General features: G+C 42.4%; 2 protein-coding genes across 4 annotated transcripts in view; both read left to right on the top strand.

Moving 5' to 3' along the window:
* The window catches only part of LOC310794591 (rano class II histocompatibility antigen, B alpha chain-like), a 117143-nt gene continuing 91877 nt past the window's right edge, over positions 1-25266 (top strand). The window contains exons 1-4 of one of the 2 annotated variants that reach the window (XR_014553574.1): positions 1-96; positions 412-657; positions 2433-2714; positions 2830-4498. Coding sequence is in view for 1 of the 2 variants with exons in the window: in XM_083656575.1 (XP_083512701.1) it covers positions 39-96; positions 412-657; positions 2433-2714; positions 2830-2951 (708 nt within the window). In the remaining variant the exon portion in view is untranslated. Of the gene's footprint in view, positions 97-411; positions 658-2432; positions 2715-2829; positions 4625-25266 lie in introns of those variants that run through there. The other variant, XM_083656575.1, reaches the window with a different exon arrangement.
* On the top strand, positions 13677-19947 carry LOC310794584 (H-2 class II histocompatibility antigen, E-S beta chain-like). 2 transcript variants are annotated; one of them, XM_083656562.1, is made up of 7 exons: positions 13677-13777; positions 13900-14172; positions 14928-15141; positions 16497-16564; positions 18797-18937; positions 19369-19395; positions 19485-19947. In XM_083656562.1, the coding sequence occupies exons 1-5, from the start codon at positions 13723-13725 to the stop codon at positions 18928-18930; spliced, it is 744 nt and encodes a 247-aa protein (XP_083512688.1). In that variant the 5' UTR covers positions 13677-13722; the 3' UTR covers positions 18931-18937; positions 19369-19395; positions 19485-19947. The 2 variants fall into 2 exon arrangements, with proteins under 2 accessions (XP_083512688.1, XP_083512689.1); XM_083656563.1 differs by lacking the exon at positions 19369-19395.

Genomic DNA, 25266 nt, shown 5'->3' with positions numbered 1-25266 from the left:
AGTGTGAAGTCGACACGGTGCTAAGTTGTGTTGTGAAGATGAAGAGCTCACAGACCCTCGTCTTCCTCTCATGTCTCCTTGGTGTCACAGCATACAGTAAGTACATCACACGTCTGTTCCTCACATTTAGTCTCACACTCACTCCAATGTTCTGTTGATGTGAAAATCATTTGAACTGAGCTCCTTCTGAACCAGAGAGACATTTAGATTCAGTGGAGATATTTAACGTTTTCTGCACCTATGAGGAAAGACACTTTTCACTCTTATTAATTATTAAACGGTTGTTTTAATATAAAAACAATAAACAGACAAACTCTTTAACGTGACGTGAGGATGTGAAAAATAAATCCACTCTGTGATTCTGGATGTGAAGAAGTTTGACATTTTGTTTTTCATCTTGTGTCATCTCAGCTGTACATGAGGAGATTGTGATCACTGGCTGTTCAGAAACTGATGGAGAGGAGATGTATGGACTGGATGGTGAAGAGCAATGGTACGCAGACTTCATCAACAGGAAAGGAGTTAACTCTCTGCCCAAGTTTGCAGAGGATATGACCTTCCCAGAAGCTTATGAGACGGCTCTGGGTAATCACTACTTCTGCATACAAAGCCTGCAAGAAGATCGGCGTGCCTACAAGAACCCTCCTCTGCAACTCGGTAAGGAAACATGACAAAGCTTAATTTACCACTGTCTTCAACAATTTAAACTACAGATAAGGAAGGACTGCAGCAGAGCCAGATTAACACCCCCAGGGGCCCCGGGGCACTGAAGCTCCCAGGGGGCCCCCTACCCATCGTCCGGATGTTTGGATGTTTTTTCGCCATATTTAGAGGAATATCTCATTTTAAATTAACATTAGTATTATACTGTTATGTTATTATTCCGTTCCGACAAAGAAATTTTGTACATTTTAAAGTAAAATGCATGAATCTGATGCACTCTGAGAGCAAAAGGAAGAGGCTAATCTTCACATTAATATCCTCTTCACTGTGCTGTGGCTTTACAATGATGAAAAAATAATTGACATTACATTTCCAATACAAAACAGCAGAGGGTGCCGCAGCACCACAAGCACCCCCACTTCCCGCGCCCCTGGTCACCACTTGCCCACAGGCATCCAATGAGACTAAATCATCAGACTTAATCTTCTTGGAAACACATTTTATTTTGTCCTGATTGGTCTTAGATTTGTGTCATAGTTCTGTGGAGCCCAACATGAGCCCTCCGGAATTTTTTTTTTTTTTTTTTTTTTTTGGAGGGCCCCTTCACCCCGAGGGCCCCGGGGCACCTGCCCCGGTTGCCCTATGGTTAATCCAGCCTTGGACTGCAGGTGTTTTACATTACTGTCAGAAATATACAATCACTTTAAGTGATCTCTAAAAACCCATCTGGAAAGCCTTTTTACAGATCTATGTTGATTGTTTTTGTCTGATGATTGTTCTTATTTCTCATTGTAGCTACTGTATTATATTATTAGGCTGTTTAGGCTACTTTTGATTGTGTGTGAAGCACTTTGTAAATCTTCGGGCGACATCCCCTATTTACGCTTGCGCACCTGTTTGCGCGTGCCTTGAGCATTTGTCCAGGTGTTATGCCGAGTTTTGCACCGGACACACACACACACACACACACACACACACACACACACACACACACACACACACACACACACACACACACATTCACCTGGATAAAACGTCCGTTTCCCCTTAAATTAAAGGGTTTAACCTCAGCCAGGCCATACAACAATAATATAATATATATATATATATATATATATATATATATATATATATATATATATATATATATATATATATATATATATATATATATATATATATATAGCAGTAGAGTCCAGCGCACACCAGGTTGTCAGAATAGACTTCTTTTAATCTTTAAATCACTGTTCTGATACATATCTGGGGGGTTAGTCCCCCTTTAAGTTGCATAGATATGGCGAACGCCATATCTATGCAACTTAAATAAAAGAAGTCTATATATAGACTATATATATATATATATATATATATATATATATATATATATATATGATGTTATATGATGATATATGATGATATGATGTTGTATAGGACAAATCAGCGTGACGTCACAACAACAACAAATCCCCCAGAAATGCAGAAGCCCGCAGCAGTTAACTGGTAAAGTTGTGCCAAACAAACGTTAATGCCTCAAAAAAGATACATGACATCGCTTCTATTTTGACATTCTGAGTGAGAGCAGAAGTAGCTCAAGAGTTTGGTGTATAATATATGCATGTCGTGTTAAAGTTGTGTGAACTGTCACAGTTTTTACAATGTAAACCGCACAGCCGGGGCTAGAGTGAGCACTGGGGCCATTTTCCCCCAGTGACGCGGTTTGTTTACCAAAATGCTGCTCGGCTGATCCCTCGTATTGTTGTACCCTACAGATGCTCCTCACAGCTTCATCTACACCAGAGATGATGTGGAGCTGGGAGTGGAGAACCACCTCATCTCCCATGTGACTGGGTTCTACCCTGCTCCTGTCAAGGTCTACTGGACCAGGAACGATGTGAACGTGACTGAAGGAACCAGCCTCAACGTCCCCTACCCCAACAAAGATGGCACCTTCAGCCAGGTCGCCAGGCTGAGCTTCATCCCACAGCTTGGAGACATCTACAGCTGTTCTGTGGAGCACCAAGCCTTGAGCCAGCCGCTGACCCAGATCTGGGGTGAGGCACCTTTATCTGTTAGCTAGCCAAAACTGCAGTTAGCCTAGCTAACAACAACCAAAACTATCAAGTGATGCTGTCTTCCTGTGTGTTCATGTGTTTGGTTCCTCCTCAGATGTGGAGCAGGAGCAGCCGGGGATCGGACCTGAGGTGTTTTGTGTACTGGGTCTGACCGTGGCTCTACTGGGCGTGGCCACAGGAACCTTCTTCTTCATCAAAGGAATCGAATGCAACTGATTAGTTATTGATCAGTTATTGATGATGTGAGGCAGACCGAAGGAGCTGCAGGAGTTAACAGACTGCTTTCTGTCATACTGGTTTTATACTGCTTCTCTCTGCTGTGTGGATCTGTACTGATTCACCTCACTTAACTTTCACACAAACAAATCAATTAAACTTTTTTATCTGTTTGTTCTTTTTAGTAATAAATATTTACATTTCCACTGTTTAACTTTGAAATAGCAAAGTTATTGTGGCATTTGGACTGAATAGTCAATCACTGCTTTTATTATGGGTGCATTCGTAAACAGTCACTCTGAGCACCAGAGTGCACTCAAAATGGACCGTTCATAAAGCATTGAATTTCTTTGAACAGCCGCCCTCTCATTTTAGTCTAGACCATAGGTCTAGACAGATGTTTAGAACATCAGATTGAATTTATGAACGCACTCTGAGTAGCCTATTTTAGCCTACATACTTTCATTAAATTACATAATGCTAGAAATATTGTGTGCTCATTTCTGCCTCGCACATGTGGGTGATTATTTTATTTCAGGCACTTTCATGTCCCTGGGATGCATTTTTAATACTTTTTTTCATGTTGTTTTTGTTATCATTGCTTAGTATGCTTTATTACTCACCTAGACTTTATTATTCTCTCTGAATATTTTTTTAATCTACTTTTACACTGTTTTATGTTCAAAAGAGAATAACTCCCGCACACTGTCTCCAAATGCAAAAAGTTTATTAGACAGAATAACGTTTCGGTCCTAAGACCTTCTTTAGATTCTGAAGAATTCTTAAGCTCTTAGGACCAAAAACGTTATTAACTTAAATTAAATAAACTTTTTGCATTTGGAGACAGTGTGTGGGAGTTATTCTCTTTTGATCCAGTCCGGTTTTCCCTCCTCTGACGCACCTGTCATTTAGGTGTGCAGAAGATTTTACTCCTTACACTGTTTTATGTTGAAATTTCACCATTTCCGCCTTGTCCCCACCACAGAGTTTTACTATACAGTTGAATCAATGATTTTCTCTCAAATATTTATACCTACAATTTATGACTTTGTTTGTTTACACCAGCCTACCCAATCAGAGTGAAGAGGCTCATTAGCATACTCTGTAAACTTTATTATACCTCCAGTTGTGTTTTCACTCATGATGAGAATTCTGTCTCTTTTTAGTGATTCAGATCATTTAGCTCAGCTCAGTAATGAGAGCCGGCTCTTTGGACTCTCAAATGGCTCTTCAGTTAATATCCTATACTGGCCCTTTCTGGCTTTATCATTCAGTAAATTAGTAATGTTTTGACTTATGATTGGTATGTGTGCATAGTATCATACATTATTCAATTAATTATAGCCTACTAAAGCTTATAATTTCCAGAATACCATAATTTTACATTCGCCTGTTTGGTACTTGAAATAATGTAAAAACATAACATGCAACAACATAGTAAACCCTGCTTAATAAGATATGATATATTTACCTTACATTCTGCCTTTAGGTTGTCTGTTATTAAAATGCATGAAAATGCTGCTTCGTTTGTGACTGTCACTCATGCTGTTGTCTGTCATCACACATGATTGGTTGCACGCTCACACACACACACATCAACACAACAGTCAGTCCATGGAGTTCATGTGACTGAGCAGTGTGGTGAAGAGATCATCCTATTATGAAAAAAATAAACTGTCTCTCAGACGGGAGTTGAGTCAATGTTGTCCTTTTTTTTTGGAGTGGTATCCAGTGTGTATTGATACTTTGATTGATCAATCAGAACAAATCAATGATTTATCATCAGCATAAAACTCTCATTTATATTGTGATATTAACATGTCTGTCTCCATCTCCCTGCCTGTTTGCCTGCCTGCCTGCCTGTCTCTTTGTCTGTCTCCAGTGGCGTGTCTAGGGAGTGGCCTGGGGTGGCATGGGCCACCCCTCGAATCTGATTGGCCACCCCAGGTGCCACCCCATATGATTGGCTCTCTGCACAGTCAGTAAACCAAGCTTCCGTGTATAGGCGCAATCCAGTCTTAAACCTGAGAGGCGTAATGAGCCATAGTAGTGTCTAGCCTGCCGAAAGCCCAGAGAAGAAGATCTTGATTTGAGGATTTGGCGCAGCTGAGCAGCAAACAACTTAACGCTAAACCAATGTCGTGTGTGTGTGTGTGTGTGTGTGTGTGTGTGTGTGTGTGTGTGACGAAGTGAAGCGTCCTCTGTCTGATTCCTGGCGGCTACATGGACCAGGTGTGTTGATTCAGGAAGGTTTTTTTCTGGTACAAGGCATAAGTTATCAGAAGGTTAGTTTAGCCAATCTCTACTCTGCCTTCCCGGTGCGTCCCATGGAATGATGAAGTAAAATAGAGTGAGACAATTTGTTACAGTATATCTGACATTTATTTCTGAGAATTAATTGACAACAGACATTGAATATAAAAGCTCAATACAATACACAGATCTGGGTCCAGGGCCGTAGCTAGCTATGAGGACGGGGAGGTCCGGACCTCCCCTAATATTTCAGCCTGCCAAAATTTTTTTTTTTTTTTTTTTTTTTTTTTTTTTTTTTTTTTTTGCAGGCCAGGCCAGGCCACTCACTGAACAGCAGGCCAGGCGCCGCCTACTGGTTTACTAGTGGTTTTATTACTTTATTCAGGTTTAAAGTGGGTGCATCTCATTGTAAAATTGGACTTGGCCCAAATTGGGCTTCAAACGGCCCAAATCTGGCATTAAACGACCCAAATAGGGCTTCAAACGGCTCAAATCTGGCTTCAAACGGCCCAAATTGGGCTTCAAACGGCCCAAATTGAGCTTCAAACGCCCCAAATTTTTTCACGCGCGTCGGCCCGTATCGGCCTGGCCTGCTTGGTATCTAATGCCCGGCCTGAATTATGATCCCAGTCCGCCCCTGGTGGTGAGTGATGACTGTCTGTCTGCCTGGCGAGATAATTGAAGGTGAGCGAGCTGCGAGACAGTGAGCGAGTGAACGACAGACAGTGAGTGACACTGACAGATTTTTTAGCAACAACCAAGAAAGTAAGTGTCTAGTCTGTCTCTTAAGTAATGTTACCTGTGTGACACGTTGGGATGCTACTGGCTAATCATGCATGATGCCAATTGCCAAGCTCCCGAAGTCAGGTATGCAGGTGGCTATATGCATGGTTTCAGTTTCATGACCCAATAAGTAACAAAAAGAGGTGGTGTAAAGGTAAAAACAACATAATATATTTTATTTTATTTTTCAATCGTTCCTATCAGGAATAAATAAATGTCCCTCTGTATGTTTTTTTTATTATCGATGATGACTTTGTGTGTTGTGTACGGCTTGGGTTGTGTACCTGTGTTTGTAGGTGTCATTTTGATATGAATTTGGCTAAAACAGTTTGTGTTTGTTAGTTACAATTATGTTGACAGGAGAGCTGAGCAGGTGGTGACATGAAAGAGAATATACTGAATAATGACATCACAACAGTATAATCCTAATGTTGATTTAAAATGATATATTACTCTAAATATGGCTTAAAAAGGAAAAAAAAAAAACTCAATTTTTTTTCGGCGGCGCCCGCTAGGGCGCCGCCGAATCCACCCCCCCTTGCTGGACCTCCCCTATTTCAGAACTCTGGCTACGGCCCTGTCTGGGTCAACTCCTCTCCTGGTATCAATCGGCCATCAGAGATTGACCCTTTTCCATAGCCACAGACCCTCTTAACACATTCACTGCCAACAGTTTTTCCAATACAGTAGGTTGCTTCTGCCAAGGGTTTTTTTGAGGATTCTGGCTCATCTTTCAAGAGCCGAGGATTATTTTCTGCTAGGACTTTGTGAACACAAAATATCTCAAAAGAACTAATAGAATGTGTGCTTTCTCTGTCTAAAATAGTTAGTTTGTAGAGTTAGTAGTTATGTAGGCATTAGCAGTTGAATACAGCATGGTTTCAGCATCTGAAAAGGAAAGCTGAGATAAATGCCTTTTTGTGAAATTCGATAGAACAGGCAGAACAGTCACTTTAACCATTTATTTTTGGCATCAGTGAGACATCAGACATCTAAACAATAGTTCTGAACAGTAATTTCCTCCAATATAACAGCACCCCCACAGCACCCCGCAAACTCCTCCCTCCGTGGGTGTGTCTCTGGTGGCTCTGCAGCGTGTGTCACATGTGAGTCTCTGCTGCCTGTCTGTGCTGCCTGGCGGCCGCTCGTCGGGCGAGTCTGGATCGGGCTCGTTCGTTTCTGGGGTTTTGGTTGTGAGCTGGGATGAAGCTGCGTGCGATTCTGGGCTTTCTGCTGCGTGTTTCAAAGTGTGTTGCACCCAGAGTCTATTTTTGGAATCCCCCACCGTTGTGCGCCAGCTCCCAGCGCGAAAGCGTTTTCGCCAATCCATTCTCATGAGAATGGATTCCTCACGCTTTTTCCTGCTGTTTTTGCTCAGCTTTCTCTAGTCTGGAGAGCACTGTCGCCACTTAGTGGGCCGGTGGAATGGGTTATACACGTTCGGTGGCTCCCATATTTTTATAGGATATGTAAAAGGTTTTTTTTTTTGACGAGTTAACTCGTCCACGGCAGTGAACGTGTTAATAAGCAATTACAAAAGTGGGTGGTCCTCTGTCTTCTGACGATGATTTCCCGTCAGTCAACTTCTCCTTTCCTATTTTTCCAGTTGGGGAGGGCTGATGTTCTCCGGAACTGGAAGCTTTCACTTCCAGATGTGACACTGCCTCTTAAATCAGGAACTGGAGACTTTTACACTTTCAGATGTGACATTGCTTCTCCACAAACATGCATGCTCCCACATTTCATGCAAAACTTTCATATCTTATAAGACTTGATGGAAAACCCCAGGCTTTTGCTATAAGTTTCTGGTAAACCTCAACATGGCGAATGCCACCCAATTCCGGCCTTCTCGATAAAAACATGGACTGTACAGTCTATAAGCCAGCAAGCAGATTAGCCTTTTGTTAACATTTACTATAACCCTTACTTCTATCAGAGACACACATAATGTTAACATTTTACTTAATTTGTCAGTACAAAGGAAACATGTCAACATGTTTACCTTAACACGAGAATCATGTGATTTTGGTGACCCTAATTTTAGAGAATTGATCAGATACATTTCAGAGAATCTGGGGATTTTCGATGGAACACTGCAAGGAAAGAGGAAGTTTGACGACACAGACAGGAGGGTTTCAGATATACATTTGACTCAACTTTACTATAGAAACGGATGTTTTCGTCTGGAGATTGGAATAAACAGGGAACAGAAATCATAGTTTCATTTTTAGACAGCATACCCACCAGAGCCCCGTACACACACACACGCACGGACACACACAGACACACGCATGCACACACAGGGCCGGGCAACATTATCCTACATATCAATACTGGGTATCATAACATTAGGATATGGCACAAGCGCTGTCCCTCCATGGTATATTTCCGCATCAGTGTTCTATATGCTATTTATTTATTGTGGCATGTGTGAGTAGACTTTTTGATACACATGACATAGCTACTGTGCCAGTGGTTTAAAGAAAGACAACATACATTACCTGCCAACAAACACAGAGATTTTCACTTTGAAATTAAGCACCCTCGCTAAAAAAAATATCATGACATGTTACGGTAGACTTGAAACTTCACCCTGTCTTTAAAACTAAGCCTGCTACTAACAGGGTAAATGGACAATACACCTGTGTGCTAGGCTACGTGATAATGTGGTGCAGCAGGTGTGTTTTCATCTCAGCTTGCTAGTTGCTAACATGAGCAAACCTGTCGTCAGTCATTGTTTGGTTGTCAATGCTAATGCTAGCTAGGTAAATCTGTCTTGTGTAACTTTGTAGGCCTGATGTGAGCATGTCAAATGTATCCATGCATGCACAAGGACATCTATTGTGCAAGAGATATATAAAAGTGACATACAGTATGTATTCATGTGACTATTACAGTATGAAAAGAAATCAGAACATAGAGGATTTCTTCTCCATCAAAACAAAGAAATTAAAAACTGCACAGCAGGACAGAGCAGCCAGCAGCACTGCTACCAGTCAGTTACAGTCAGAGCTGCAGGAGAGAGCAGCAACAAGCTCTCCTCCTTGTCAGTCAGATGAGTCAAGACAGCAGCTTGACAGCAGGAGCCCCCAGCTGTATGTGTGCGTACTGTATGTATATACTGTCAAATCCTAATAGATTTATCTTTAGTAACCTAAACAGTTATCTTGATATTGCCTTGATGTCAATGGAATTGTGGTTAATTGCCAGACATTGCAACTAAAGTTGAAACTTGTCAATTATGTGTGTAGAACTGGGAAGCTTTATATTACATTTGTATGGTGCTACTCTGTGTGATTGATGGGTCTATTTCTCTTAAATTATGCTTTAAACACAGGAACGTAAGACACTGTAATGTTACTAATTAAAGTAGATATATGTACCGGTAGTCTAGTTGGGACGAACATGGTAAATTAACGCTATTCTGACGTGTGCCGTGTGCGTGCACAGTGCGAGCGAGTGCGTGGTTTTTTTGCTAAAAGTCCAAAAAACGTAAAATTTTCTTCTGCACCGCCCTTGCGGGTGGCGCCGTGGCCACCCCTTCGTAAGTCTGTGCCCCACTTGTGCCACCCTGGTAAAAAAAGTCTGGACACGCCACTGTGTCTGCCTGCCTGTCTGTCTACCTGCTTGTCTTGTCTGTCTACCTGTCTGCCTGCCTGTCTGTCTACCTGCCTTCCTGTCTGGCTGTCTGACTGTCTGTCTACCTGCGTTCCTGTCTGTCTCTGTCAGCCTGCCCGCCTGTCTGTCTGTCTTCCTGTCTGTCTGTCTGTCTGTCTGTCTGACCGTCTGTCTGGCTGTCTGTCTGGCTGTCTGGCTGTCTGGCTGTCTGTCTGTCTGTCTGTCTACAGACTCTGTATGTCTGTCTGTCTGACTGACCGTCTGTCTGTCTGTCTGTCTGTCTGTCTGTCTGTCTGTCTGTCTGTCTGTCTGTCTGTCTGTCTGTCTGTCTGTCTGTCTATCTGTCTGTCTGTCTGTCTGTATCTCTGTCTGCCTGTCTGTCTGTCTGTCTGTCTGGCTGTCTGTCTGACCGTCTGTCTGTTTGTCTGTCTGTATGTCTGTCTGGCTGTCTGTCTGTCTGTCTGACCGTCTGTGTGTCTGTCTGTCTGTGTGTGTCTGTCTGGCTGTCTGTCTGTCTGGCTGTCTGTCTGTCTGGCTGTCTGTCTGTCTGTCTGTCTGTGTGTCTGTCTGTCTGTCCCTATAATATGAATAGATAACCTTAAGCATGCCACAGCCTCTGAAAGACAGTCTCACCGGCGTTCCTGCCGGCAATCCCGCATAGGAGTAAATAAAACAATGAAAAAAAACACATTTTGGACTGTTTTTTTTCTTGGTATCATGAAAATCTTTATTTTAGAGGTCCTATGGATGCCAAAAATCCAGACTAGAAAAAAAATTAAGGGGGGTGCGCGTGGACCCCTCCAAAGCGCCCTACTATTAGATTGCCTAGCTGATTCGGTGACATATTTTTCAGTCCCAACTGATTGCTTTCTGTCTGTGTCAATCCTCGAACTACTTCGACAATTCTGCACCAAAGAACTTAGATTGATAAGAACTGAAGCTATTACCTTTGTCATGAAGTGGACAGTGGGAAGCAGCAACAGTCAGCATGTAACCGTGAGTTTTCAATCAGTGCAATTTTTGCAGTGGACCTGAATGCATCCTAAAGGGTGGTACAGGGAACAACACCTTGTAAGTACCCTGTAAGTACGGGGTACAACACCTTGTACCCCTTGAGTAGGCCTACCCTGTAAGTACATATTTGGTCCAGTACAGGGAAAAACACCTTGTACCCCATAAGTACCCTGTAAATATAGGGTACAACACCTTGTACCCCGTAAGTACCCTGTAAGTACATAATTGGTCCAGTACAGGGAACAACACCTTGGACCCTGTAAGTATGGGGTACAACACATTGTACCGCTTAAGTACCCTGTAAGTACATATTTGGTCCAGTACAGGGAAAAACACCTTGTACCCTATAAGTACTGTTGTGCTCGTAGGAGCTGGTTTGGTTGTGAAATATGATTATTAATAATTATGAATTATTAATATTCATAAATGTATTAGATTTGACAGAAAATATTGTATTCTCTGTAAGATTCGGGGCACCACTGTAGTTAAGGCTACAGACCTGTCTAAAAGTCAAGTTATGACTATTTCAGACACCAAAACAAATTGTCATATCAGTCTCATAATGATATAATGTACATTGTACAGTTAATTGAAGGGTCAAAGTCCGTAAGCTTCTGTCACAGATTTCCACAGATAAAATACCTCATGAATAATAACCAAGATTCATAGAATTATGTAATAAAAAGATTTAATCAATCACAGTATCAATGGCCAATAACACAATGATTAAAATATCAGTTCATCACATTTATTCTACAACTAATAATCTACCACATCTATAGCTAACAACTAATATGAATAAACATTATATGAGTTATGAGGGCTGATCGTGTGTAGACCGCCTCTTTTTCAAAATGGCGGTTCTGCCAAATTTAGGAAAGGGTTGACCTGGTCAGACCGGGTTAGACTGACTGGGTCAGCCAAAAAGGGGACAGTTTAGCCTAAGTCACTCTGTGTGAGTGACTAATCAAACTCTCTAATTCAGCTTAACTGTATTCTAGCGGGTGGGAGTCCTGAGACCTCCAGACCGTTCCGAGCTTAGCCCTTCCGGTTGACCGGCTAGAACGGGCTCAGCTGGGAAGACGAGAGAGTGGGGGAGTGAGAGGGAGAGAGAGAGAGGGAAGTGGCCGCAGATGGCTGCCAAGTTCGTCCGAACTTGGCGCTCATCAGCGCTGCCTACAACACCTTTAGGCGTCTAGATCATTCAACAGTGTGCGAAACATTGTACATCAACATACATGATACTGTAATCAACATACATGATAATGCATTTCAATTGTATCTAACCACAACTCTGCCCAGGTAATTTAACCAGAAGGTCTCACGTCATTCCACTCGGAGGAGTGGAATGTCCTCCGGGCTCCGTCGTGGAACCAAGGTAACAGCGTGGATCCTCGAGGACCCCAGCGGCCGATTCGATTCAGGCCGCGGTGCGCTTCGTGTGGGCTTTCGGCTTTTCTCCTGGTTGCCCTGTGGGGCGGCGTTGACAAACCTCTGACACTGGTTAAAACGCGCAAACGAGTTTCTCTCCTTGCGACTTACTAAAACTAGCGGGTAATATCTATACTGGAATTAAGTAGAACTATTCCAGTATTTACGCAAGCCACTTAGGCTGGTTAACGGCACAAACGAGCTTGTCTCCCTGCGACTTACTATTAACTAAACAAAATAAAACGAGCTGGGTTTAGACTGAGTCAGAATGCCGGTGTGTTTGGTCGTTCAGCTTGGTTGGTTCATGCCCGGATCTTCAGGAGAGAGAGAGGTTGGGCGGCGGCGGGTCCCAGCGCTTACCCAAACCCCAAACTCTCTCCTCTGGAGGGGAAGGAAAGGAGGGAGCGAGCCGTGGAGGGTTCCATCACGGTCTGCCTCCCCCCCCCTTTCCCCCCCCCCCTCCCCGTGAAGACGGGTGAAGCTGGATGGAGACTTGAAGACCTCTCGAGGCTCCTGGAAACTTCTGGTAGCTCGTTGAACTCTGCTGTGTGCAGCGGTTTTGTTGTGGTAGTTTGACCAATCGGTGGACGTGGGCGTACACCTGATTGGCCAATGGCGTCTGGTTAGAAGGTTCGACCGAACCCTCTTTTGCTAAGAGGGAGGGAGTGTCCTTAGGGCCCCCCCCGATCCCTCGAGGGGAGGGGTGGCCCGGCTCCTTTCAGTCTGAGGACTGGGAGGGAGCGACCCCACCTGTGGTGAGCTGTGCTTTGAACCATTCAGAGGTGTGAAGTCACCTGAGGGATGACTTAATCAGCATCTTGGTGCTGATTAGATTTAGTCTGGCCCTCTGACTGATCTCAGGATGTGAGGAGGGGGCTCCTGATTAGATCAGCCTGGTTCCTGAGTAGACTGCCTTTGATCAGGACAGGTCAAAATGTGTTTCAACCTGGAGAGAACTGTTAAGTCATATTCTTATCTAATGTATAGTTCCATAAGAGAATGTAATCCCCAACAGTACCCTGTAAGTACATATTTGGTCCAGTACAGGGAAAAACACCTTGTACCCTGTAAGTATGGGGTACAACACATTGTACCCCTTAAGTACCCTGTAAGTACATATTTGGTCCAGTACAGGGAAAAACACCCTGTACCCTATAAGTACCCTGTAAATACAGGGTACAACACCTTGTACCCCATAAGTAAACTGTAAGTACATAATTGGTCCACTACACTGTAGTGACTACAGGGAACAACACCTTGACCTGTAAGTACGGGGTACAACAACTTGTACCCCGTAAGTACCCTGTAAGTACATAATTGGTCCACTACAGGGAACAACACCTTGTACCCTGTAAGTACCCTGTATGGATCTGCCTGAACCTGGATTTCTCCTGACCCAAGTGCACTGAGACCGGACTGAGTGGACCCCCCTGGACCACCAAAAAGCCCCAAAACATTGTGCATGGGCATAGGTCCAGATGTATGAAGAGTGACAACTGTGATTCATATGGGTCTAGATACCAGGCTACTCTCTGCCACCAGCAGCCTTTAGGCCGGACTGTCTGCCTGGCAACAGGTGATGCTGGTCATGTGACCAGTGTGTGGCTCCTACATTGGTTTTTATAGCAGGACTCAGGTTGAGTCTGTCAGTTAGTGAACTCAAAAGAGGGACATGGCTTCATCTGTTCTGCTCTTCTCCCTCTTCTTCATCAGTCTGTATGGAGCAGGTAGGATCAATACATCAATACCTGAACTGATCAATAACTAGCTCAGAGATAATACTCTTCAGTTGGAATATAAATTATATTTACATCTGTGAGACTAAACAGACTTTGTCTTTGATCTCCAGATGGATTTGAGGAATATACGGTGAGCCGTTGTGTGTTCAACTCCACTGAGCTGAAGGACATAGAGTACATTTACTCTCACTATTACAACAAGGTTGAGGACGTCAGGTTCAGCAGCAGTGTGGGGAAGTTTGTCGGCTACACTGAGCATGGGCTGAAGACCGCAGAGGCCTTTAACAACGATCCTGCAGAGATCAGGATGAGGACGCAGGCCAAGTACAGCTTCTGCAAACCCAACGCTGACATTGACTACCGAGTTGTTCTGTCTAAGACAGGTGAGCTGCTGCTCTCTACAATAAACACATCAAATTAATCTCAGTCATAATAATAAACACATTAACACATAAACAACTACTTTCATTCTACATTTCCACACTTACAAACCTTTCCGTCAGATTTAAATGTTTTTACTGTTTCATTTTGAGTTTTTTTCACATGTAGATGCAGTCTATATGAAATCGTTCTATGCGTGTATCTGCTGTCAAGCTTCGATTAAACATCTGTATTGGTTTATAGCTTATCTATTGATCAGTCATCATAAAATGTAAAATTGTGTCTACAATTCACCACATTGAAATATTTTTGACAGTATGCATCTATGGAAATATTCACTTGAAAGAAAAATGTAAATATGATTACAGGAAAATTAAATGTCTATAGCCTATATCAAATGTCTTCACAATTTAAATTCATTTTGTCATTAAAGACAAATTCCCTATGTAATTTTGCATAGTGTGGCAATAAAAGTGATTCTGATTCTGGTTCGGATAAACTCTGAACCAGACGGAGCTCAGTGACGCCATCTGGGGGCAAAGCACTGATGCTGCAACTAGGAGTATTATTATGATATTAGTGTACTGTTTCTGTGTAATACTACTGCAGTTACTACTATTACTACCACCAACAACAACATTAATAATAATAAGAACAACAAGAATAATAATAATAATGATGATGATGATGATGATGATGATGATGATGATGATGAAGATGATGATGAAGATGATAACACTAACACTGTGTCCTGCAGTGAAACCCTCTGTCACGCTGAGGTCAGTGACGCCCGATGGTGGGAGACACACAGCCATGCTGATGTGCAGCGCCTACGACTTCTACCCAAAACAAATCGATGTGACTTGGCTGAGAGACGACGAGGAAGTCACCTCTGATGTCTCTTCCACTGAAGAGATGGTCGACGGCGATTGGTACTCCCAGTTCCACTCCTACCTGGAGTACACACCCAGGTGAGTGCAGATCCACCTTTGTGAGTCCAGATCCACCTGGAGTACACACCCAGGTGAGTCCAGATCCACATGTAGGCTAGACACCCAGGTGTTTATAAATCACTGTAGGGTAGACATCCAGGTGAGTCTAGATCAGGGGTGCCCAAATTCTTTCTCATGAAGGGCCAAAACTCAATCTGGGTGGAGGGCCGAGGGCCAAAAATAAACGTTGTGGAATTACATTAAAATGTATTGTGTTTTATAGAAAATTCTAACATTCTAAATCTAAAATAACATTTCAATATAATAATCTACTTTTTATCTGTTTGGTAATTGTAATAGTTTGCAATTGGTGGTTATATATATTTAAAAAAACATCAACAACTTAAACATTTAATCAGTAAACACCCCGTTAAAAACAGTTGTATTTTTCACCTTTGTAATCAAGAGAGAAATTTGACTTAATTCACAACTTGAAAAATCCTCAAGGTACTTTGAAAATCAGCTTTATTGTCCATCTTTTGTAAACAATTTGCCATGACAATTTGACAAAAACATGCAATATCCTGGTTGCTAATGTGGTTCCTCCTCTGGTCGTTGAAGGCGCCTGTTCAGAGGGAGGGGAACTGGTTGGAATAGCGTGAACCTCCCACGTGCTATGTCCTACCGGTTAAGCTTCCCCTGGCAGGTGAAAAGAAGCGGCTGGCTAACTGCCCATGTCTTGGAGGAAGCATGGAGCCAGTTTCGGCTCTCCCCAGATCGGCAGAGAATGGAGTAGCAACCAGGATAAATAAATGAAGTTAGCACTAATGGGGGATAAAATATGGGATAAAAAAAAATCGGGGGGGGGGGGGGGGGAGTTAAAAAAAAGAAAGAAAAAAAAACCTCCCAAATCCGTGGCGGGCCAAAACAAACAGAGCGCCCCAAATTGGTCACCACTGGTCTAGATCCATCTGGAGTACACCCCCAGGTGAGTCCAGATCCGCTGGAGTACACACTCAGGTGTTTCAGGACATTCCATCGAGTACCAGTGGAAATGCAATGTCCGAAGAGAGTTTCGGAATTAAAATGTGTTTTGATACATTTCTAGAGAGAAATGTGCAATTTATTTTATTAATCTGTGATGATTTAGTTTGTTAGTTATTAAGGGCAGTTTATAATACAGAGATTTATGGTGGTTGCTGCGACCGACCATGATCATATTCCATCGGTGGCAACAATATATGTTTATACTTCCAGCAGAATGTGTGTGTGTGTGTGTGTGTGTGTGTGTGTGTGTGTGTGTGTGTGTGTGTGTGTGTGTGTGTGTGTGTGTGTGTGTGTGTGTGTGTGTGTGTGTGTGTGTGTGTGTGTGTGTGTGTGTGTGTGTTGAACAGGTCTGGAGAGAAGATCTCCTGCATCGTGAAGCACCCCAGCCTGTTCGAGCCTGTGATCAAGGACTGGGGTAACTACCTGTCTGTCTGTCTGTCTGTCTGTCTGTCTGTCTGTCTGTCTGTCTGTCTGTCTGTCTGTCTGTCTGTCTGTCTGCCTCTCTGTCTGTCTGTCTGTCTGTCTCTCTGTCTGTCTGTCTGCCTGTCTGTCTGTCTGTCTGTCTGTCTGTCTGTCCGTCCGTCCGTCTGTCTGTCTGTCTGTCTGTCTGTCTGCATGCCTGCCTACCTGTTTGTCTGCCTTCCTGTCTGTCTGTCTGTCTGCCTGCCTGTCTGTCTGCCTTCCTGTCTGTCTGTCTGTCTGTCTGCATGCCTGCCTGCCTGCCTGCCTGCCAGCCTGTATGTCTGTCTGCCTGTTTGTCTGCCTGTCTGTCTGTCTGTCTGTCTGTCTGTCTGCATGCCTGCCTGTCTGTCTGCCTGTCTGCCTGTGTGTCTTGTCATCTTGGTTCTTCATACTGTACACCAGGGATACTCAACTAACTAACTAGCGGATTGTAGGTATTTGGGGTGTCAGCCGGAGTTTAGTCTGACAATTTGGTGCACACAGCCACAGGATAGGTTAAGTTAAGTTAGAATAGTACATTGAAGTACCTGGGTGGTGAGCAGGTGGTGATATTTGAGAATTTATCTGGAGCTCAGTCGAACTTTATAGTTTTCATTGTGAATTAGAAAATGGCCAGGGGGCCACTTGGCACCGTATCACGGGCTGCATCTGGCCCCCGGGCCACAAGTTGAGTATCACTGCTGCACACTCACTAAGAGTTGTCACAGGAGGCTACCATTTTGACACCAGTGTTGTTTCCCTCATCAACACCAGCCACACCGGGTCTACCACCTGTCGCCACTAGGGGGTCTAACGGCATCAAAGTTAACGTCACTACAAAGAATTTGAAAGTTAAATGCCTCTGTATTTGTAACTGTGACACTTTAATCAGAGACTCATGTAGTGCATGCAGGTCAGATTCTGGCATATCACCCTTCTTTAGCCTCCCATTGGATTGTACTGTGTGACATTACTGTGTCACTATAACACTTATAATTAATAATCCTATTATTCATCCTAATCTGTCATATCAGTGATCAGATATTACTGATCAGTATTTGTTTATTTGTTTATTAAAACAGATCCACATTAGCTGACGCCTACACGACCGCTAGTCTTCCTGGGGTCAAAGAAAATATATAGGCTACATTACATAACAGACAATGCAATAGAATACACAATACACAAAACATGTATCACATAAGAAAAAATACACAAATAGAATATACTAAAACACTTTAGGTCCAAAAAAACCCAAAGTAGGCCACTGGAGCACACGGATCCTTTTTGAAAAACTTTATTGAAAAACTAACGTTTCGACGCCATGCGTCTTCATCAGAGTTGTTGTTGTCACAACTCTGATGAAGACGCATGGCGTCGAAACGTTAGTTTTTCAATAAAGTTTTTCAAAAAGGATCCGTGTGCTCCAGTGGCCTACTTTGGTTTTTTTTTTGGACCTAAAGTGTTTTTTTCAAGTTTATACTTGCCCATTCTCTGAGAGCACCGGACCAGCCTGTTGGGCTGTCTCGGGTGGAAGCGCGCCTAACCTCATCCTTGCAAGAATATACTAAAAAACATGTATCACAAAAAACATGTATGACATGAGAAAAAGAGAGAATAAAACAAGATAAAAGATAATTTAGAACCAGATGTAGCAAGGTCCGCAAGTACTCAAGCTAGCCTGCCAAATAAAATTGTATTTTATGTATGAGTGTATATATACACATATGTATGTACAGTATGTATGTATGTATGTATGTATGTATGTATGTATGTATGTATGTATGTATGAGTGTATGTATGTATGTATGTATGTATGTATGTATGTACTGTATGTATGTATGTATGAGTGTATGTGGAGTCTAAGTTTCCTTTTAAAACCAGCCTTTCCTTTGATGTAAGAAACATCACCTGGAAGACTGTTCCACGTTACTATCACCCTGTAAAATACAGCCCTCTTCATATAATTGGACTACAGGTAAAGTTATCAGTCCACCTCTTGTCCCTCTAGTGGAATGTGTGAGTTATTTTACAAAATCAAAGCACTCAGTGGGGCTGAGGTGTGAAGTCATCACAGTAATAAAAGTGAATCATGTGACTGAGCCGTGTCCACACAGTCACCAGCTAAAACACTCCTCCTTGAACAAGCCAGTCAGATTGAGTTACACTGGACTGTCTGAAATCAACCATCTCAATGTCTCCACAGATCCCTCCATGCCTGAGTCTGAGAGAAACGAGATGGCCATCGGAGCCTCGGGACTGGCTCTGGGTCTCATCTTTGCTCTGGCTGGATTCATCTTCTACAGGTGGAAGGCCCAAGAGAGATTCAAGATGTATTAAGCCCAAGGTCAGTCCACTATACCAGTGGTTCTCAAATGGGGTTCGGGGACCCCCAAAGGTCCTTGGGAGGGTTCCAGGGGGTCCCCAGCCAAAAGGGGGGTAATTTGTTTGCACTATAATTCCATTCATAAGTAACACAATTAATTATTTTGGTCATGGGTTTTATACACTTTCTGTAATAAAACATCAATCAATCTTATTATCATATGGGGGACGGTGGGACAAAATCCTATCAAATGGGGGTCCGTGGTCTAATCTTTGTTAGTTTAGGTGTCCTTCATGTGAGAAACTTTGAGAACCACTGCACTAGACCACTTCAGACCACTTCAGACCAGTTCAGATCACTTGAGACCAGTTCAGACCACTTCAGACTTTACAGAACAATAACGTAATAATGACTAAATAACAGCAGTCTCTTCTTCTCTTGTGTTAATTCAGGTCGGGTTCTGGTTCCCACTAACTGAGGTAGGAATCATTGATAGTAGGAGTCCTGTTGTTTGTCTCCTGGAAGAAAAAGTCAGCGGGGAACTCAACCTGCTTTCTTTTGTTTTCAGTGCTGCCACCTGCTGGAGAGGAAGAGCCGCTGTTTCTGCTTCAAGCCTTCTGTGAAACACTGCACATGTGCTGTGACACATATGATCTACAGCACATACATGTTTGGTGATATACATATACTGTTGTCTATGTACTATGCTAATGTGATATACATCATGGCACATACTTAACCCAAAGTATAACCCTAACCTTAACCAACTTGTTTTAGTTGCCTAATCATAACCAAATGCAGCAACATTTTCAAATTGGTGGAGGAACTTAAAGACCCTGGTGAGCAAAATGCACCAAAACCTTCCAACTATGTAATTTAGGGTCTTATGTGACTAATTATAAGCCTCAAAAAGTAGACGTCGAACAAATTTGGGGGAAAAGTCCTGATGGAGTTGGCAGTGAAAATGTGTGTGACATAATGTGATGTAGGCACATAGTGTATGTACTGAGACATATAGCATGACATACAGCACACATATGTAGCATGACATACAGCACATGTATGTCACATGACGTGTATCTGAGTGTCACTCGAGTCGAATGTATTTGTGACTTGAGGCTTCGCCTTCCTGTGTGACATGATTCTTTCCCAGCGACTAACTTCCTCAAACTGAGTCAGATGAAAGACTTCTGTCCTTTAACTTCATCTGTGAAATCACATCAACTGCTTCAAGATGTTATCTGCTTTAAGGTTTTCTGAGTGTTAGATTCTCATATATCTACTGGAGTGAGATGTCTTTTCCTACAATAAATCTTTGGGAAGCACTCTATCACTTTGTTATTGTAGCTGAGACTCTCCTTATGTTTGTTTGTGTTGTGTCAGCATCACATGAAAGATCCTTGGGAAAAGTCTCCCATGTCATCATTATATATTTAGTAGTTCTATATTTATCATAGTATCTGTATAATTGATTATGAAGCTCTGTCCATATTTACTGTACATGATTACTGTAATATTCCATAACTTTATATTCACTTCTGTTGGCGTGAAAATATACAGACACCAAGTCTGTATTTCTAGCTCATCTCTTTCAAAAGTTATAGCCAAAATCTTTTTCGGACAGTGGTCATATTGGATCTGGCCACCATGGTGACCCCGGGGGTCACCGGCTCCGGCACTCTGGCTCAATTGTTAGAGCATGCCCTGGGCTAATTCTGGGCAAAATCTGGTGCTTTTAGACTTGATTTGCATGAACTTAGCCTCAAATGTCCCTAAAAGTCCCACAACTATTATGTTTTGCATGGTGTTATAAATCGAGTGATAACACACTAAGCTTTGCACCAAGCTACCATTGGTGCAATGCTCTCACATATTTTCTAACTCTAGAGATGTATACCTTGCCAAAAATCAATATGAGCATTATTCCCAACCCTTCTGGCCCATGGACTAATATGTAGATAGATTTTTTTTGCAAGATTTTGAGAGTAAATTTTTTTGAGTTTTACTATACCAAACCTGTTAAAATCATTAAAACAACCCTCTCAATCAATTCCTCATGCAGAAATCATACAGAAAAGTGGTGTCATTTGTCTCTGTATGACGTCTAGTTCAAAAGTTATGACCCTTATCCATTTTCATCAGACATCGCAATATGCCCGCAAAGATGGCCGCCAAACGGACCCATGGGACACTATTTCAATGGGGTAACAACAAAATTTGTTTATTAGACACCTTGAGGAGTACAAAAATCTATGTTAGAAAAATATATCTTTCGGGTGCGCGGGGACCCCCCGTTCCTACTAGACTAATAGGCCTGGTTTCAGAGAGAGACAGAGAAGGGTGACAGGGGAGAGGCAGAAGAGCACTGGCACACTGAATAGGCCTGGTTTTCAAAGGCGCAAAGCGCTAAATTTACGGCAGGTGCGAAGATATCAGTACGCCGATATTTAAGGCCGACACGCCAACTTTGGCCCATTCTGGGACTGCGCCACGCCCATTCGGCCTAAAGCGCATTTGGCAGCGTAAAGCCATATTGATATCGTCCCAAAACAGGCGCAAGGCACGTTTTTTTGCGGTTAAGGCCCATTTTAGCACCGAAGGCCTGTGGGAGAATAGGGCCCTAGGTGTACAATCTCATATAGTCTATCATAAGGTCACATGTTACAGGTTCAAAGGTGAAATAAAATAATTTATTGTTCAATAATAAAAGAAAAAGAAAAAAAAAGTTTGAACGCGAGAACAAAAAAAATCTGTTAATATGGAAGATGAAGTAGAATACAGTGCAAGAAGTTAAGATTTTGTTGTTTATTGCATTGTTATTGCACTGTAATAAGGGCATAACTAGAGACATTATTTGGTAAATTACTGTTGTGAAAAAAATAATCTTAAGAAGGGGGATGCAACATATTGTGTGAATATGCGTAGCGTCGACAGTGTGTATGACGTCATGATGACGTATAAGAATGTATATACATCCGGGTTGGTGAATAAACGTCAGTTGTTGTCTAAGCGGTGTCCGAGTCACGTCAATACACTCCGAAGCTGTCTAGATCAGCGATACGCACGTATTTGCAAGTGTCACAGAAACATTTGAAAGCCACCTACTTGAGCAGAAGGGTTCATAGCTTCTCGACTTTGGGGTTAGAAAGCTTGTTGACGCTGCTCATAAATGCCTCTTTTCATCCAAAGTCTGTGCTGGTGACATTATTTTTTACAGAGCTTTCGACCAGCGCTGTGACGGCTGGGCTCTAAAGTCACATCAGTCGAAAGCAGACTGGAAACTACCTCCATATGTGGTTTGGGACAAGTGACACAAATCAGATTTGGAGCGTCCAGACTCATAAAACCAATCTGGATAGAATCATTAATAGGTCACTAAAGTTCACAAATCAGATTTGGTCTCCTAGTCTGAACATGGCCTTAGTGAATGGTTCGACCCATTTCAGTTTGCATATAAGAAGAGGCCGAGGTGCTGGAGACGTAATGAATAGCATCAGTAAACATCTAGCCTAACAGTTCTGCCAGACTTTTATTTATAGATTTTAGTTCTGCTTTCAATTGTATGCAGAAACACACTTTGATGAAAAGGCTTTGTGACATCAACATTGCCATATCATACCAGTTCCTCTCAGATCGCCCACAGAGAGTGAGCTTCAGTGGTATCACTTCTGAGACAGTTATCCTGAATAAAAAGGTTGCGTCCTTTCTTCTGTTTCATTTTCTTTGTACAATAATGCAATGTACATTACAGTATATGAATGCAATCTGCCAATTGTATAAATATGCTGATGATGATGATGCTAGCTGGCCTTATGAAGACAGGGGACACAGCTAATCAATCTACATATTTCATAGCTCACCTGGTAGCACGCATACCCTTCACGCGGCCGACCCGGGTTCGAACCTGCGGTCCCTTGCCACATGTCATCCCCTCTCTCTCTCTCCCTGCCTACTGTCCTATATAAAAATCAATAAAGGCAAAATGCCCCAAAAATAATCTTAAAAAAAAAAGAAGACTAGGGAGCTGGTTATTGTGAGTCACCGCAATGCAGGTCATGATTTTACACCTGTTTTGTTTGATGACCAGCCTGTTAAAACAGTAGAAGAGTTTAAATACTTAGGAACCTTTTTTTAATGCAATCTAAGTTTCACAGCCAACACAGAATACATCTTTAAAAAAAACAATGCATTTGATCTAATCAGGAAATTGGATTCATACAAAATAAGCAAAGCTATTCTGGAGACTGTCTGCAGGAGTCTTATTGAAAGTGTTTTGACCTTTGACATGTGTACATGGTATGGGAATCTAGAGGCTAAGAACAGAAATATTTCTCCCGAATTACAAACATGGCGAGTAAAATTATTGGGAAAGAGTGGCACGAAAAGCCAGACAAATTGTGTCTGATCCTGTAAATCCCCTTTTCACAGAGTTCACAAAACTGCCGTCGGGAAGACGCTACAGAGTTCCTGCAGCAACCAAGAACATCTACAAAACATCTTTCATACCAAACGCAATAAATCTGCTAAATTCATAAACATCATCCAGATTTAGAACCATGTCCGTTATCCCTGTCTGTATTGTGCATCTTGTTCTTTGTTGTATGATGTATTCTGTTGTTTCCTGTGTTGTGTATATTATGTATTCTGTCGTTTCGTGTGTTGTGTATATTGTGTATTGTGGTGTTTGAGATGTATTGTGACTTGCATGTGTGCAAGCAAACCTGTGAAGCCAAAGACAAATGTCCACATGGAGAACAATAAATGGAATTGAATGGAACTCCTCTCCTCCATGTTTGATATGGAGATCCTGTTCACAGTAGCAGCGGGGTAGAACACTCTGGTAACACTTTACAATACTGGTGCACACATGTGCATTAATTGATGCTTAACTCATGATGAATTAAGCCATTAATTGATGCTTACCGCATCATCAACTAATGAAAGGTATGTTTGATGAACACACTGAGTCATATATGAGTTACTATTAATTAAGTAGGCTATGCCTATTTCATCATGGATTAATTCCTCATCAACACCTAGCATACTCCTCCCACATTTTTTCTTCAAACGACACCAAACTCCAGCATCTGCATCGATAGACTGTCCTCCACAAAAGTATCAAACAGATTTTTGATAGATCAAAAATTGAGCCCACAGTGCATCAAAATGTTTTACTGTAAATGGTACTTTAATGCAAATTCTTGCTAAATAAAGCTTGAATCTCCACTGATCACTCATGATGTCATCAGTGATGTCATCAGTTTTGTGACATCACTGATGATGTCATCTATAAATCGCTCAGCCTTCCTCTCCATAACATCAGCTCTGCCTTCTGCCCCAGCCCTGTCATGAACTGCAGTGTTCTAAGCAGACTGGATTGCATGCAGCAGATGATAGAAAGCTCATCCATAAGAGACTTGAGACTTGACTTGGACTTGTGACTAAAGACTTGAGACGTGACTTGGACTATAGCTAAAAGACTTGAGACCTGCCCGGCCACGACCCATTGCTGCGCAGCAGCTATAATTATTATTAGTGGCCGGGCCAGCGAAGCGGCAGGGCCACTGCTTGTATTTGCCTGTATTATTAGTGGCCGGGCCAGCGAAGCGGCAGGGCCACTGCTTGTATTTGCCTGTATTATTAGTGGCCGGGCCAGCGAAGCGGCAGGGCCACTGCTTGTATTTGCCTGTATTATTCTTCTTCTTCTCCCAGGAAGTCAGACTTCCCATGCATGAATATAAACCAAACTTTGCACAAAGGTCCAGTCCCATGCCAAACTAAGTTGACGTGAAGTTGGCGCCTATAGTCCTGATGGTGGCGCTACAGCGACCGTCTAAAGTTTCAAACTTTGAAAATTCATAACAAATCAGGCATATGGGCTATGGCTTTGCCACTTTCACCAAAATGTGTGCCCAAATGAGGAGAAACTTTTGTACGCTGCAACCTATGGCCAATTATGAAGTCTAAAGACCGCAAAACTGCAAAAACTGTAAAACTAATTAAACCCTACTCCTCCCACATTTTTTCTTCAAACGACACCAAACTCCAGCATCTGCATCGATAGACTGTCCTCCACAAAAGTATCAAACAGATTTTTGATAGATCAAAAATTGAGCCCACAGTGCATCAAAATGTTTTACTGTAAATGGTACTTTAATGCAAATTCTTGCTAAATAAAGCTTGAATCTCCACTGATCACTGATGATGTCATCAGTGATGTCATCAGTTTTGTGACATCACTGATGATGTCATCTATAAATCGCTCAGCCTTCCTCTCCATAACATCAGCTCTGCCTTCTGCCCCAGCCCTGTCATGAACTGCAGTGTTCTAAGCAGACTGGATTGCATGC

Source organism: Poromitra crassiceps (genome assembly GCF_964638095.1).
Source record: "Poromitra crassiceps genome assembly, chromosome: 20".
NCBI lineage: Eukaryota > Metazoa > Chordata > Actinopteri > Beryciformes > Melamphaidae > Poromitra > Poromitra crassiceps.
The sequence above is the reverse complement of the archived record's forward strand: the minus strand, read 5'-3'. Positions and strand labels throughout refer to the sequence as shown.